At 39.2% G+C, this 17,306-nt stretch overlaps 2 protein-coding genes across 3 annotated transcripts; both read left to right on the forward strand.

Moving 5' to 3' along the window:
* Positions 1 to 879: 879 nt before the first annotated feature.
* On the forward strand, positions 880 to 8,429 carry rbm19 (RNA binding motif protein 19). 2 transcript variants are annotated; one of them, XM_074638078.1, is made up of 24 exons: positions 880 to 1,052; positions 1,153 to 1,335; positions 1,426 to 1,539; positions 2,509 to 2,550; positions 2,752 to 2,968; positions 3,343 to 3,590; positions 3,672 to 3,731; positions 3,828 to 3,906; positions 4,040 to 4,111; positions 4,222 to 4,431; positions 4,520 to 4,650; positions 4,772 to 4,899; positions 5,034 to 5,130; positions 5,755 to 5,865; positions 5,986 to 6,186; positions 6,271 to 6,340; positions 6,449 to 6,597; positions 6,697 to 6,757; positions 7,014 to 7,093; positions 7,178 to 7,233; positions 7,449 to 7,565; positions 7,670 to 7,775; positions 7,878 to 7,998; positions 8,094 to 8,429. In XM_074638078.1, exons 1-24 carry the CDS (start codon positions 1,017 to 1,019, stop codon positions 8,174 to 8,176), a joined length of 2,772 nt encoding a protein of 923 aa, XP_074494179.1. In that variant the 5' UTR covers positions 880 to 1,016; the 3' UTR covers positions 8,177 to 8,429. The 2 variants fall into 2 exon arrangements, with proteins under 2 accessions (XP_074494179.1, XP_074494180.1); XM_074638079.1 differs by having other exon boundaries at positions 881 to 1,052; positions 6,452 to 6,597.
* Positions 8,430 to 10,792: 2,363 nt separating this feature from the next.
* plbd2 (phospholipase B domain containing 2) lies at positions 10,793 to 16,531 on the forward strand. Its single transcript, XM_074638081.1, has 12 exons — positions 10,793 to 11,041; positions 12,805 to 12,898; positions 13,014 to 13,172; positions 13,276 to 13,376; positions 13,499 to 13,713; positions 14,244 to 14,338; positions 14,486 to 14,646; positions 15,058 to 15,153; positions 15,267 to 15,338; positions 15,440 to 15,592; positions 15,681 to 15,843; positions 15,993 to 16,531. Exons 1-12 carry the CDS (start codon positions 10,830 to 10,832, stop codon positions 16,161 to 16,163), a joined length of 1,692 nt encoding a protein of 563 aa, XP_074494182.1. The 5' UTR covers positions 10,793 to 10,829; the 3' UTR covers positions 16,164 to 16,531.
* Positions 16,532 to 17,306: the final 775 nt, after the last annotated feature.

A 17,306-nucleotide genomic window follows, 5' to 3' on the forward strand; every position in this document is an offset into this window, starting at 1 on the left:
AAGGGGGCAACTCAATTACAGTAATCTGAGTACCTGTCTTTAGTATTTGGCTCAAATTCCCAACTCTTGTAGGCCTAATATGATTCAAATAAAGCATGGTAGCCATGAGGAACGTGGATTCAGAATAGATTTCTTTCTTTCACTGAAATTCCTTTCTTTGCCAGTTAGAAGGAAATGTATGTTTTATGATGAGCAAAATGAACTGATAACGTGAAGTGCTGAATTAAACTAAAACAACTGACCGGTATATCTGTCTTATTGTTAGTCTTTTATTTTTATTTATTTGACCTTTATTTAACCAGATAAAATCAATTGAGAACCAATTCTCATTTACAATGATGACCTGGCCAAGAGGCAGTAGCTAGAGTATAAAGACACAGTCCACACAAGCGACACAAACAGCACAGATACAGTACAGTATGACAAACATACAGCATGCCATGACAAGACATGAGAAAATGGCTAAAAACAGCATAGGCAAATTAATAAACACTATGTACAAAAAAGGCAGATTACTGGATGCTCTTTGTAAAAATGGAAGAGAGAGCGAGAAGTGAGGGCTGGTCAGCAAGTACAGCAGTCAGCTATGACTTGTTGCAGCTTTTGTTTGAACTTGCACTGAAACGGAGCGTTTCAGACAGAGGGTAAATACAGGTATATTCAGGCTGACAGTATGAGGTATATAAAGGGTTTTTTGAACATTGCAGCATGTAAACATGTTCTAGTAGAAACACAAAATACAAGTATGAACCTGAAAATGAGCAAAATATGGGACCTTTAAAAGAAACCAGGTAGCAGAGGGAATTTACTTTCCTAATGCTTTTTCCCTCCACACTCCAGTCCAGCAGAGGGCAGCAATGCTCCTACAGATTAATGGTAGTAGGAGAAGAGGAAGAAGAAGAAGAAGGCTCCTCCCATTCAACATGGCGTCCTAGAGAAGTGTCCACGCTTGTTTGTTGACATCTATTTAAAAACCAAGTTTATTCTGTATTAGTGGATTTACAACACTGTAAACTATGTCGAGACTCATCGTTAAAAACCTCCCTAACGGGGTGAGTAACCCGCCCGGATGTCAGCAGACAGTTTGTTTGTTGTTTCAGTCCTCCTGAAGATGAAGATGTAACCTAACTAACTGTGTGTCTTGTGTTGCAGATGAAGGATGAGAGATTCAGGTCCATGTTTGCTGACTTTGGCACAGTGACAGACTGCTCTCTGAAGTTTACCAAGGACGGAAAGTTCCGCAAGTTTGGCTTTGTGGGTTTTAAAGCGGAGGAAGATGCGGACAAAGCTCTGAAGCACTTCAACAAGAGCTTCGTGGACACATCCAGAGTGACGGTATGGCTGCAGGGCTGCACATGGCTGCATATTGACATGGTAGTTGTTCTATATTATGTTAACCCTATATGTGGTTGTCATGTGTTCCAGGTGGAGATGTGTAAGGCTTTTGGAGACCCCACTAAAGCAAAAGCCTGGAGCAAACACACCCAGAGCTCAGTCCAGGACAAATCCTCCACTACTGCTGACACTGACAGCAAAAAGGTATTATTTTATTTATTTATTTATTTATTTTGCACAAAATACTTACCTTGACTTCATCATCATTGACATTGACATGGGAATTTGTGTATTTGGTTGTCTGACTGCACTCTTTGTGGGTTGCATAGCCTTTTTAATCTAACATTTTATCTTTGGTTATTTGATGCAGATATGAAGCTTTGTATGCTTATGATGTGTTTTAATGTTTTATTTTTGTTTATTTGTTTATTTATTTTGCACAATTTAAGACTACACAATATAACAAAAAAAATAAATGAATAATATACAGTGCAGAAAGAGGCAAAAAAAACACTGGGCTTATCTGAAGCCTCCACCCAGAGACAAGATTAATATAAAGAAATAATATGACTACATAATAGTGATAACAAACAATTAGGACAAGATATATATATAATAACAACAATAACAATACAGTAAATATCTAAAAAAAGACAAGTGTGTGTTGCGTGGAAGTGTATGGTTAGTGTTTGTGAGGAGGATATTGATTTAAATATCTATAAAGACTTCTGGGCAATCGTAACCAAACAACATTGTGAGTGGGAAAAAATAAAAAACATAAAAACAGATACATGGACAACACGGGAAAAGCAATTACAAAACAGCAATTACATGACCCTTTAAGCGACGTTTGAAACATTTGACAGATAAACAGTTTATTGATAGATGTGGAAAGCTACTCCATAATTTGGTTCCCCTAAATCTTACTGAAAATTGACCTCTACTTGTGAGGAATTTAGGAGATTGAAGATCTAGAGACTGATGGTTGAGCAAGAACAGACCTGAGAATTTGTTTTAGTTTCCTCCAGAAAGAAACAATAACACATTCACATTCACAATGTCCAACTTAAACTACTAAAGTTATCCTATGCAATTATCTTTGTGGAGAATAATGTAGTTAAATTCTGCAACACTGTTACTTCTATAAAAATGATGATTTGTTTCTGCTTTCAGAAAAAGAACCAGAAAAAGGAAACCGACAGCGCACTTGGAGATGTGAGTAAATGTGTCAGTTAGCAAAGTTTTGTTTGTTTGCTGTTAAATGTTATATAAGATCTGAATGTGGATGAGATGGAACCAACCTTGTGCTGCTCATCAAACACCAGTACTTCTTTGGTACCAAACAAAATGTGCACATTTTATATTTTGGTCTATGTTAGTGTTAATCATTGCCTGTCCACTTGTCGTGTGTCTCAGCTGGAGGAGGACCAGGGATTCAAGGAGTTTCTCTCAGTACATCAGAATCGAAGCCAAGCACCAACCTGGGCCAACGACACTGTGCAGCAAACTGCTCCTGATGTTGGACTGGCGAAGGCTCAGGGCAAGAAGAAGCCTGCTTCGGATGATTACCTCAACTTTGATTCAGACCAGTCAGAGGATGAGGATAGGGAAGAAGAAGATGACGAAGATGAAGGTTGGTAATGCTGGTCCCTTTTTAGTGTAGGTAGATGCAAGCTTTGTTCCAATAGAGGCTGGATCCTCTGAAGTCTGAGTGTTAATGTTTACATCTACCATAAACCAGGTACACTATATCAGGATCTGGCCTCCAGGTCAGAGTTTTACATAAAATAAAACTTTATTCACATTTCTGTGACAAAGATCCTCAATATACACAGTGAAATAAATACATACATAGTGTGTAGGAATGAGGTTGCAATGAATACATGTATTACTATGTTATAAATGCTTCACATCACAAGCATAGAAATATCAAGTATGAATGGAAAAGGAAAGAAAGAGAAAAGGACGTGCATGATTGACTGGTCTACGTATTGTTTTTGCTTTCAGGTGGCACTAAAGAAGCACTGAAGTCTGCCTTATCAGATATGGAGTACCTGCGCTCAAAGGTGGCACAGACAGACGACACAATGGAGGAGAGTGAAGAGAAGCATGATGGTGAAGAAGATGAGGATAGTGGTCGTGTGCAGCACACAGACAGCGCCTATGAGAGCGGTGAAAACTTGTCAAAGACCAAAACCTCAGTTTCTTCTGAGGATAAGAAGCAGAGCAAAGCGAAGAAAACGGCCAAGCAAGAGGTAACTGTTCAAATCTACTATTACTGTTCAATACAGTACAGTATTTGTTTTCTGGTTTACACTCACATCTGTTTGTTGCAGATGGAGCCGACGACAGAGTTCACCGTGAAGCTGAGAGGAGCCCCGTTCAATGTGAAAGAGGTGAGCGAACAAGAGCTTCCCGGTGAAGATATTCCACATTATATACAGTATTTCAGTGTCTGCATTTATGACATTTTTTATGTGTGACGTCAATAGCAACAAATTCGAGAATTCATGACGCCGCTGAAGCCTGCAGCAATCAGGATTGGGAAGAACGAAAGCGGAAATAGAACAGGTACGTCACTGAAAGCATCTTGTCAAAGCAAACAATATTTTCATAGGTATTTTATCCTGTATACCACATATCTGGTTGCCTATATGTACTGCATTTGTCTATGTTGACTGTACAGTATATGTGTGTGTTTCAGGTTATGTATATGTGGACTTGCACTCTGATGAACAGGTGGAAAAGGCCTTGAAGAGGAATAAAGACTACATCGGTGAGAAATGTTACATTCTATTCTCATCATCATTTTTGAGTGTATATTAAATTATCACCTCCCCCCGGTGTATGTGATGAAAGTGACACACCTTCTGCCTGTGTTTTCAGGTGGGCGTTACATTGAGGTCTTCCGTGTGGATCCCTTAGGGGGTAAGGGCAAGAGAGACAGAAAGGACAAAGAAATTGACAGAAACTTCACCAGGAAGCTGAAGGAGGATGAGGAGGAGGAAGATGTTGCAGAGTCAGGTCGACTCTTCATCAGGAACCTTCCTTACACCTGCACAGAGGAAGAGATCAAAGAGCTATTTGCTAAACATGGTGAATTAAAAAAAAATCATATACATACAAGTTCCCACAGGCTTTCACTCTTTTATCTTAAGTGATAATAACTTTACAATCTGTACAGGTCCTTTATCTGAGATGCTCTTCCCTATCGACAATCTAACCAAGAAACCTAAAGGATTCGCTTTCATAACGTACATGATACCAGAGAATGCTGTGACAGCCCTGGCTCAGCTGGACGGACATATATTTCAGGTATTTGCTCTCCAACTGATGTTTGAGATACCGCTCTACACCACAGGACGTGCAATGGCTTCTGGATTTAGTAGTACAACTTCATTTTCAAATAGAAACATGAATTCTCTCGTGCTTTCAGGGCAGGATGCTTCACCTCCTTCCCTCCACACTGAAGAAGGAAAAGCCTGACTCTTCAGATGCTGCTGGTCCTGGCTCTTCCGCTTACAAACGGCAAAAAGATGCTAAAAATAAAGCTTCGAGTTCCAGGTATATACAGTATATATAATGACATTAACCCTCTGCGTCTGTGTTTGTGGTTACTCTGAATTAACTCATAAGGATGAATCATATATTTTTGAGCCGTCCCTCATCCCACTTATTTATTTAATGTTTCCTTCTAGCTCCCACAACTGGAACACCCTGTTTCTGGGCACAAGTGCAGTGGCAGATGCCATTGCTGAAAAATACAACACCACAAAAAGCAAAGTCCTGGACCATGTGAGTAACGCTGTATGCTCTTCTTCTACACGAATGCTCCCCATAACATGTTCCTCAACTCCAGCATTCAGACCGAAAACATTCCTGCATTAAAACAATGCATGGGGAATGGAAATGCTTGAGGCACCAGTGAGAGGATGAAGTACGCTCCAAGTCCAGTTTGAGTAACGGATCCATGAGTGTGAAGGCTTATCGGATGCCAAAACTGTGCATAGAGATTTATAAAATTAAGAGGAAAGATTTAACTGTTTTGGAAAGTAATCATAGCAGACATGTTTTTTCTTTATAGATAAAAAATAGTAATATGCCATTCACATTAAAATCTACCAGGAATGCGTGCTTGCATGTATTCGTTTGGCCAAAGCAGAACTTTGCTCGATGATGTCTCTTTGATTTCCGGCAAAAGTTGAGCCACGTTCAACTTTTTTACCGGACGACTCTGTGTGTTTTTTTTGCCGTGGCCCTCTGCGCTTTCCCATTCAAATCAATGAGAGGGCTGTTGTCTGTGTGAACGCATCCTTTTTCATCTGTTGCAGCTCCATCAACATGTGAATCATTAAGCACACTAGGCAGTGCACATGTAAAGTTTCTCTATGCTTCTCTGGTCCTTGCCCTCCTCTGCAGGAGTCAAAGGGAAGTCTTGCAGTGAGGATGGCTCTGGGTGAGACACAGATTGTTCAAGAGACTCGGCAGTTTCTTCTAGACAACGGTGTCAGTCTGGATTCCTTTAGTCAGGTATGCTCAATACAAATTCCCTTTTACTTGTTGCTAAATTGTCTATAAACGGTTTACCGTGCCCACAATCCACTTTGGTCAAGATTGTTTCCTGCGTGTGTTGTTTCCCCTGGTGCACAGGCGGCGGCAGCGAGGAGTACTACTGTGATCTTGGTGAAAAACCTCCCAGCTGGTGTGACAGCGTCAGAGTTGGAGGAGCTTTTCTCACCTCATGGCTCTTTGGGCCGAGTGCTGCTGCCGCCCTCAGGCCTCACCGCCATCATCGAGTTCCTCGAGCCAACTGAGGCGAAACGAGCCTTCACTCGGCTGGCCTACAGCAAGGTGTGTTTTACTTTATGTATGCAGCATATGTTTGAGGCGCTTTAAAAGCGTATACTGTACTAACTGTATCTCTGAAAACTGTAGTTCCAGCACGTCCCACTCTATCTGGAGTGGGCACCTGTGGGAGTGTTTGTGGCAGCCAAACCAGCACCAGGTAAAATCACTTAAAGTCACTCATAAACATACAATACTATACAATTTTAGTTCAAATTAGTAAGTACTAATTGGAATAACCAAAATATCTTTTGATCTGTCCAACAAGTAGAACAAAAAGAGGAGGCAATGAAAGAGGAGAAGAAGGATGAAGAGGAGGGAGAAGAAGAAGAAGAAGAGGAGGAGGAATCTGCTCCTGGTTCCACACTTTTCATTAAAAATCTTAATTTCAGCACGATTGAGGAGAACCTACAGGAAGTGGGTTAATTCATAAATTCAACCCTCAGTTATGTTTCGTAATACTGAGTAAGGGTTTAATCGTAGCATGTTTAATATTGTTTTCTTCATGTGTTACAGACATTCTCCAAATGTGGCAAGATCACGACCTGCACCATCTCCAAGAAGAAAGATAAAACTGGTACTAGACATTAAAAGAGTAGGATCTTTCACATACGTAAATGTAACATAACATAACAGTGTATACTTTTGTTTAGAAAAAAAATGTAATTATAGATTTTCCAAAGTTACATGTGATTTATTTGAACTCTATTAGAAGAGAATATCTGTATTATATATATATAGCTGTTTTTTCCTCAGGCTTTTCAAGGGCAGTCTGTCAATTTTTTTTTTTTTTATCTCTAACATCCACCTTACAATGTTGATTTGATTTCCAGGCAAGATGTTGTCCATGGGCTACGGTTTTGTTCAGTATCAGACAGCAGAGGCAGCACAGAAAGCCCTGAGGCAACTACAGGTACGATTCCCATTTCCTCTCACAGCCTTTATCTTCAACCTGGTTCTTGGCTAAAGTGTGTTCTCTGTCTCAACCCTCCACCAGCACTGTACGCTGGATGATCACCAACTAGAGCTGAAGATTTCTGAGAGAGCCACAAGGTAAGATGTGCACAAGAAGGGTTTTACTGAACTTTCATTGTGATGAATAATAAAAAATGGTGGTTAGTTAATACAAGTGTTAAGTAATAAACCAGGGCACTTGCTAACTAAGAACTGTTTTTATTGAATTTATTTATTATTATTATTATTTATTCTTGGCATGTAAACCTCACTTCTGTTGTCACTACTTACTCACTCTTTTCCCCTGTGTGCAGGACTACTGAGGTGAAACGTAAGAAGAGGCAAGACGAGAAGAAACAGACTGGATCCAAGATCCTCGTGCGGAACGTCCCCTTCCAAGCCTCTGTCAGGGAAATTCGGGAACTCTTCTGGTAGCCGTCACACACACAACTCTTTTTTATTCTCACTATGTGTGGAGAATGTTTGGAGCGAGATCATTTAATAATACTATTATTTCCTCCCTCTGTCCTTTCAGTACATTTGGAGAGCTGAAGACCGTCCGTCTTCCAAAGAAAGCAGCTGGTTCAGGGAATCATAGAGGCTTTGGCTTTATTGACTTCATCACCAAACAGGATGCTAAGGTTGGTGTGTTATGTCAGCTTTCAGACATGCATTTAGGAAATCTACTGTCCTCTAGTACATTAAAGGTGATCATAAATACTATGCCCCTGTTTTCTCTATAGAAAGCATTTACTGCACTGTGCCACAGCACCCATCTGTACGGGAGACGCCTTGTGCTGGAGTGGGCTGATGCTGAGGAAACAGTAGAGACATTGAGACGGAAAACAGCCGAACACTTTCATGGTAAATCCACAAACGTTTGCAACAACATGCAGAAATGAAAACAACTGCGCTGTTTATTAATTTCTTTCTTCCATGTTATTTATCTTTCATGACAGTGGCCACCAAAAAGCAGCGAAAGACAGAAGTCATGGAGGGAATTCGGGAGACGATGGAAACTGGAGGCGGCGGGGCAGACTGAGTTCCCTAAACGCTGTCGGAGCCTCGACTCTGACCAGTGTTTTTCTGTATAAATAGGACTGTAAACAAAACAAGGATATGTGAAGAAGGAGCTAATTATGATGAATTTATCAGCTGGTGGAAGTCTTGTGGAACTTCTGAATTTCTTACATCCCACATGTTTTGTATAGAATGATGCCTCAAAGAAATATGATTGGACTGATGTCAGTTTTTTATATAAAATGTAATTTTATGCTTTAAAAAGTTTGATGTCTCATGTTGTGTGTGTGTGTGTGTTTTATTAAGTGACTGACATAATGAGCAACTAACTAGTGAACTGTCGTCGCGAACTAATCGGCTCTAAGAGCCGGCTCTTTTAAGTGAACGATAAGAGCCGGCTCCCGTCCGAGAGCCGTTTTTTTATTAATTCAAGGCAGAATGATAGGACGATCTTCTCCACGCCGCAGGCATTCCATGCACTGACTGTGACTGGATGTTGTGTTAATGATGTCCGTGCAACCAATTTGGTGATGACAGACAAGGATCATAACATCAAGCAGGGAAGGGCGGGGATGCAAGGTGCGCTGACGGTCTACAGGTACAGAGCAGGAGGGAGAGGAGGAGAGAAAGAGAGAGAGAGAGAGAGAGAGAGGAGTGCGGTGCTCGAATAGCAAACAAGATGAGTGACAGTTGGAAACGAAGCAGCATGTAAAATTATGGTATTCTGGAAATTATAAGGTTTAGTATAATTAAATTGAATAATTTAAGTGATATACAGACGTAGGCAAAATCGTTGGTACCCTTCCGTTAAAGAAAGAAAAACCAACAATGGTCACTGAAATAACTTGAAACTGACAAAAGTAATAAATAAAAATTCACTGAAAATGAACTAATGAAAATCAGATATTGTTTTTGAATTATGGTTCAGCAGAATCATTTAAAAAAACAAACTAATGAAACTGGCCTAGACAAAAATGATGGTACCCTTAACTTAATATTTTGTTGCACAACCTTTTGAGGCAATCACTGCAATCAAGTGATTTCTGTAACTCTCAATGAGACTTCTGCACCTGTCGACAGGTATGTTGGCCCACTCCTCGTGAGCAAACTGCTCCAGCTGTCTCAGGTTTGAAGGGTGCCTTCTCCAGACTGCATATTTCAGCTCCTTCCACAGATGTTCAATAGGATTTAGATCCGGGCTCATAGAAGGCCACTTCAGAATAGTCCAATGTTTTGTTCTTAGCCATTCTTGGGTGTTTTTAGCTGTGTTTTGGGTCATTATCCTGTTTGAGGACCCATGACCTGCAACTGAGACCAAGCTTTCTGACACTGGGCAGCACATTTCGCTCCAGAATGCCTTGATAGTCTTGAGATTTCATTGCACCCTGCACAGATTCAAGACACCCTGTGCCAGATGCAACAAAGCAGCCCCATAACATAACCGAGCCTCCTCCATGTTTCACATTAGGTACAGTGTTCTTTTCTTTGGATGCTTCATTTTTGCGTCTGTGAACATAGAGCTGATGTGACTTGCCAAAAAGCTCCAGTTTTGTCTCATCTGTCCAAAGGACATTCTCCCAGAAGCTTTGTGGCTTGTCAATATGCATTTTGGAAAATTCCAGTCTCGCTTTTTTATGATTTGGTGTCCTCCTCGGTTGTCTTCCATTAAGTCCACTTTGGCTCAAACAGTGACGGATGGTGCGATCTGACACTGATGTACCTTGACCTTGGAGTTCACCTCTAATCTCTTTGGAAGTTGTTCTGGGCTCTTTGGTTACCATTCGTATTATCCGTCTCTTCAATATGTCATAAATTTTCCTCTTGCGGCCACGTCCAGGGAGGTAGGCTACAGTCCCATGGACCTTAAACTTCTGAATAATATGTGCAGCTGTAGTCACAGGAACATCAAGCTGCTTGGAGATGGTCTTATAGCCTTTACCTTTAACATGAAGGTCTATAATGTTCTTTCTGATCTCCTGAGACAACTCTCTCCTTAGCTTTCTGTGGTCCATGTTCAGTGTGGTACACACCATGATACCAAACAGCACAGTGACTACTTTTCACCCTTTAAATAGGCAGACTGACTGATTACAAGTTTGAAGATACCTGTGATGCTATTTACAGGACACACCTTAGTTTAACATGTCCCTATGGTCAAATTATTTTACATCTTTTCTAGGGGTACCATCATTTTTTGTCCAGGTCAGTTTCATTAGTTTGTTTTTTAAAATGATTCTGTTGAACCACAATTCAAAAACAATGTCTGATTTTCATTAGTTCATTTTCAGTAAATTTTTATTTATTATTACTTTTGTCAGTTTCAAGTTATTTCAGTGAGCATTGTGGGTTTTTCTCTCTTTAACGGAAGGGTACCAACAACTTTGCCTACGTCTGTATGTACACACATACTAATAATAGGTCAAAACGGCGCTAAATGTGGTTGAATTATAAAAGGCAGAAGTGGTAAAATGAAGAGCCGTTTGGGAGCCGAAAGAGCCGGCTCTTCTTGGTGAGCTGAGCCAAATGATCTGGCTCACTAAAAAGAGCCGGAACTCCCATCACTACAACTAACAAAAAAAACTCCATAAATGGATAAGGGCTTTTATTTTGAAAGCACCCTCACTGGTATAAATCAGGTGACCCGCGGTACCATCACGTGACTTGTTCATGTAGACATGGCGTCCAGGCACAACAAGATGTTCGCGGTTGGACGTTTTAAAGTGGCTTTATCGGTTTTATCCACTTTGTGTTTCATGTGTGCGTCTGTTGGAGCTGAAATACGAACCGCTGTTGTTCACAAACAGACCGGACAGCTGTCTGTTGTTGAGGGATACCGAGAAGATTTCGTGGCCTGGTCGAACTTCACTGATGACATCAAAACATCAGGGTGAGTTAAACTACAGGTGTTCATTGTCTCTTAACTACAGGGGCTCTTCAGCTGCTGGTTATGTTATAGTTAAAAACATTTAAAACATTTGTTCTTGTACGGCCGATACGTTTTCTGTTGATTGATTTATATTGAACAATCGACTAATCACTTCTAATCTAATCTGTATGTAACATTTATTCTACAAGGAGCATAAAACAGATAGCAGAAGTGACTAAGAACTAGACTGGTCTAGACTAGAACTCGTGACTGGAGAGGTCAAGACATTTATATCATAGTGGACATCTGTGCAAATTAAGAATAGCCAGAAAACCCAATAAATGCATGAATTGGTTAAAAACGTTTTTTTTTATACTTAGTTTTTTTTCCTTTTTTCGAGGTTGTTTTCATATATGCAATTTACAGTTCTTAATTACAATAGTTTATAAACCAATTTTTAAGTAGTTGAGTTTATAGACAAACTCATTAAGTACACTAGAGAAAACAACTTCAACAATCAAAATTGAAATAAAATTAAGAAAAGAAATAATAATAATAATAATGATAAAAAGAAAGAATAGAGTTAAAAAAAAAACAGGTAGTTAAAAACATTTCTTCTTGTACGGCTGATAAGTTTTCTGTTGATTGATTTATATTGAACAATTGACTTCAACTCTAACTTCTAATCTAACATTTCTTCTACAAGTAGCATAAAACAGATAGCAGAAGTGAAACTCGTGACAGGAGAGGTCAAGACACTTCTATCATGGTGGACATCTGTGCAAATTAAGAATAGCCAGAAAACCCAATAAATGCATGAATTGGTTAAATTATTTTTTTTTATACTTTATTTTTTCCCTTTTTTGAGATTGTTTTCATATATGCAATTTACAGTTCTTAATTACAATAGTTTATAAACCAATTTTTAAGTAGTTGAGTTTATAGACAAACTCATTAAGTACATTCGAGAAAACAACTTCAACATTCAAAATTGAAATAAAATTTATGAAAAAAAAAAAATAATAATAATAAGGATAAGTTAATAGAAAATAAAAAGGGGGGGGGGGGAATGGTTAAATTAAGGTACATATAGATAAAAGAAAGCAACACAACATAAAACATGCCACACTGGTCAGCTGACAATCATTTAAAAAATAAAAAAGACTTGACTGCTTAAAAATAAAACAACACAGAATATAATAACAAAATGATAGACAATTAAATAATAATCAAACACCATTTCATATCTGTGCACCATGATATTTTAGGGAGTACTGGACTGTAGGGCTGGGCATATGGCCAAAATCTTCAATCCCGATATCGGTCATATCATATCTCGATAATGATATATATCATAATAAAGCCTGTTTTCTGGCAGTTCAATGAATAGTCTATATGAAGTAACAACATGGTAAAGCCTATTTTTGTTTACTGCTGTGTGAATTAAATACTTCAACTCATTTATAGGAAAAAAAAGACCTTAAAAAGAGGAAGGTGAAAAATACATAACAAACAGCAGTGATTCCCAAGCTGGGATCTAAAGACCTACAATAGTCTTTAGTTGAGACAATTATGGGAGGATTACATCTGTTTATCTGAGTAATTCTTGGTAAATCCAAAGTATGCCCTCTGTCATCTCCTCACCTACAGTACAACAATTATTCCTTGTATATTTTAGACCCATGATGTGAAAAACAAAGCACCCAAACCTGCACTCTTTTGAGCCTGCACACAGATTATATTGTTTCATCTTTTTGATTTATTCACATGCAATCTCTTTTCAGCTGGTCTTTCTTGGAGGTCACTACCAGCAGTCAGTACAATGACAGTTTCCAGGCTTATGCTGCTGGTGCAGTGGAGGCTGCAGTCACATCTCAGGTTAGCTTATACAGTCTTGTTTGTGCTCAATTTACAGTACCAAGCAGTCAGAATGTTTTATCTACTTACTTTACATTTAATTTAATCTGAAGACTTGTGTGTATGTTTGTTGTAGCTCATGTATAAGCACTGGATGAACACTCTGATGGGTTACTGTGGACCCTTCGCGTCTGAATCTGCTTACTGCCAGCGCCTTAAGGCTTTCATCGCGACCAATCTGCAGTGGCTTCAGGAGCAGATAGAGAAGCAGCCCAGTTCACCCTACTGGCACCAGGTACGTAATGAACATTTGTTGGATGAATAAAATCCCTTGCATAGATACAAAAATGTTAAAAGGCCAGAAATATGATATTTCACAATCTGTTTCTGCTTGTCAGGTGCGTCTGGTACTTTTGCAGCTGAAAGGTCTGGAGGACGGCTACAATGAGGAGCTGTCATTTCCAATAGGGTCAATGTCCTTCAACCCATTTGGCTTCCTGTAAGTGGTTATGTCCATTTTTTATTCGTTAATTAAATGTATTAATTAAACATGTTCCTGAGATCGTAAACTGTATTTCTTGCTGTTATCTCACCCTCTCTACTGCTAATCTGTCCAACCAGACTTTTCCAATTGGGCGGGGATCTGGAGGACTTGGAATCGGCTCTGAAAAAATCCAGCCAAACTCGACCTCTTGGATCTGGCTCCTGTTCTGCTCTCATTAAGCTGCTGCCAAACAATAAGGAGCTGCTGGTGTCACATGACACCTGGAACACCTACCAGGCCATGCTGCGCATCATGAAGAAATACACGTTTGCCTTTAGAGTTTCTCCTTCAGGTAGTTTACTGATGCAAATGGGTCTTACAGTATGTTCCTGCTCCTGTACTGAGTCCCTCATTACTTACATTAAAGGAATAAAGATTGGAAACAGGGGGAAACAGCTAGCCTGGCTTTGTCCCAGTGCAACAAAATCTTGACTTTTGACGGCCCTCAGCTGGGTGCCTGGAAAACTCACGGTGACAACAAGATTCCAGGAAATAGTCCGACACATAAAACCACAACTCTTTGTTTCTGCACTTTGGTTTTCGTAAGGATTAAACAATTGAGATACAATGTGTTTATTAGTGAGCTTCAGAGGTATTACTTGTCACTGTTGGACAGAGCCAGGCTAGCTGTTCCCCCCCTGTTTTCAGTCTTTATGCTAAGCTAAGCTAAATGGCTATTGGCTTCATATTTAAAGCTTTTTCAAAACCATCATTTTTTTTTTTGAAGCCCCAGTAATGAACTGGCATTGTTGTTGCTGTCTTTGACGTGAAGACAGATTAGTCTAATTTTATGATGTTTTATTATGTATGATTTTTTTTCAGATGACGATCTTATTCCGGGAGGAACCCAGGCGTTCTCCTCTTATCCTGGATCAATCTTCTCTGGAGATGACTTTTATATCTTAAGCAGTGGCTTGGTGAGAACTGTTTGTATTTGGCATAATAGAACTGAGTCTTAAGAATAAACTGCATTATTTAAATGTGTTGTTAATATTTTTTATTTTTGGTTACAAATTGATTAATGCTAGATAGTGTTTTGTTCTTAATCTAATTTGTGTCTCCAGGTTACCTTGGAAACCACCATTGGCAACAGTAACCCTGCTCTCTGGAAGTTTGTTAAGCCCACAGGAACCGTCTTGGCGTGGTTGAGGAACATTGTGGCTAATCGACTGGCTGCTACAGGCAAAGAGTGGGCCGAGATATTCAGCGAGTACAACAGTGGAACGTGAGTTTCACACAACAGAAAGAAACCGTCTCTCATGACTTTTTAACCAACATTATCACCACTTTGTCGTCATGAAATCCAGGCTGTGTTGTCGGCTGCTTTTTGTCCTGTGTTCAAAATTCCAATTGGTGACGAGATTAGATAAGATTTTGTGTGACCTTAGACTGCTATGTGGATCGATATGAGTAAAGGAAGCAGAACAAGGCCTTTTATCACATGAGAAGTCATATAAGAAGTCATATGAGAAGTCATACGGCTGTAATGGGGTCACCAGGCTGAGTGTTTGTTGTGAAAGGCTGAATCAGTTACTTCATCAATTACATGGATATGCAGTAAATAAATGAATACAAATTAATGAACTCTAGAAGGGTAAAGGTTGTATGCTCAATTTGGACTGTGTGTGCTTTGCAGGTATAACAACCAGTGGATGATTGTCGACTATAACCGCTTCACTCCAGGGAAGACTGACATTAAAGAGGGGCTCTTTGTTGTGCTGGAGCAGATCCCGTAAGTCTTTGCACCAAATCTTTAATCAAAACATGACAGTATTTCAGTATTCATATTTATGACTTCTAAAACTATCACTTAAAATAAGCTTTTCTAACCTTTTAATGCTGCAGGGGACTAGTTGTTTTCCATGATAAAACTCAGGAGCTGCTGGAGAAAGGGTACTGGGCAAGTTACAACATACCGTAAGTATCCAGTTTGAAAGTTTTACATATATTATAGATTACATTTGTTCTAATTGTGTCATATGTAAAACTGTCTTTTGTTCATATGTGCTTATATGTAGGTACTACCCGGAAATATTTAATGCCAGTGGCTGCAATGAGCTGGTTGAGAAGTTCGGCCCGTGGTTCTCTCTGGACCAGAATCCTCGGGCTCAGATATTCAGGAGAAACCAGACAGCTGTCAAAGATGTGGACTCAATGGTCCGCCTTATGAGGTACAAACAAACTTTAACATTAGATTTTATATTTTTATATGCTAATAACAATAATGTTTTATTTATGAGATGCCGTGTCTCTCCTCAGGTATAATAACTTTAAGGAAGACCCATTGTCAAAGTGTGAAGGCTGTAATCCACCTGGGAATGGAGAGAATGCTATCTCAGCCCGTTCAGACCTGAACCCGGCTAATGGAACATATCCGTTTGGCGCCTTAAGGCAGAGGTCACATGGAGGAACAGACATGAAGGTTGGGATATTTCTCATTTAGTTTCTTGCCATCTTCCATCTCTCTGCCCATATTTTTATCCATCATGCTCCCCAAAACGTTTCTGCCTCAAATGAAACTGATTGTAGTACGTTAAAGAGATCTGATGCATTGTGTGTGTTCCTGTGCAGATGACCTCCTACGGGATGTTTCGTGACTATGGTATGCTGGCAGTGAGCGGGCCAACATGGGACCAGGTGCCACCCTTCCAGTGGAGCACTTCCCCGTACCAAGACCTGATGCACATGGGTCACCCTGATACTTGGGCATTCAAGCCTATAAAAGTCGACTGGACTCCTTAATTGTTATCACGCTGTATATACAAGTATCACGATCAATGTAAATACTGCCAGCTGTATGAAGTTTTGACAAAAAAAGGGAAATTATACTTTGATTCAAAGTGACATGCCTTATTACAGCAATGTACTATTTGCATAATTAAAGCAATATGAACAACAACTACACAACCTTGCTGCGATTTTCATGTTTTGTTGGCTAAATATGTGAAAATGTAAAGTCTACCACTGAGTACGATTATTGATAAAGATGCTAATGTTATGTTGTGAAGGCAAATGTCTTTATCATGAGTTAAATAGTTTTTTGTTAAATCTGATATGCATTGTATCAAAAATATTTTCTCAAATTGCCCAGATCATTGCCTTTTCAAAAATATAATTTCTTATTTTTCTCACCATATGGGACTTAAAAAATATGTAAGAAATCTTACAGTACTTTAGCTGAATAAGCTGGTGCCACTTTCTAAATTGTGTTGAATAGGAAGTCACAGCCCAAGCATGTTGTTGAAAAAACACAAACGTAATTATGTTATGGTTAAATAGAAATATCTTTTAAATGATCGATGTAGGCCTAATAAAATAACACTACAGTACAGGTGTCTAGTACCAATGTGAGTGGCAGCCTACCATGGACGTTGACATATTTAAACCCATAACTAAAGCCATCCCCAACTCTATTATATGCTTTATTATTGGAATTTTAACAAATCCTACTCCTCCCACAACTTTTAGTTGCTGGCTGTGACTAGTGAAATCAAAATCCCAAACAAAACAATTAGAAATCTGTTTAATCACATCTCATACCCTATAGTATCTTACAGAAACTCAATTTCACAAATCTATCAGAAAAAGACTTCACACGTTACAAATTAAATATCTAAAATTCCCCATAACTCCCAAAGCAAAAGAAATCCATTTAAAAATATTAAATGGAGTGTATCACCATCCATCCAGTGATTTGTTGCGACAACGATTTGGAATTGAAACCAATAACTGTATTTTGTGATGATACTGAAACTACTGATCATTTATTTTTTTCATTGAATGTATTCTGGAGCTTTATGGCTTGATATACATGACTGGCTTTTCCCAAAAGTTTCCCATCTGGGAAACTTCTCTCAATAGGACATTGTTTATGGTCTTGTCATG

Source organism: Sebastes fasciatus, chromosome 6, assembly GCF_043250625.1.
Source record: "Sebastes fasciatus isolate fSebFas1 chromosome 6, fSebFas1.pri, whole genome shotgun sequence".
Taxonomy (NCBI): domain Eukaryota; kingdom Metazoa; phylum Chordata; class Actinopteri; order Perciformes; family Sebastidae; genus Sebastes; species Sebastes fasciatus.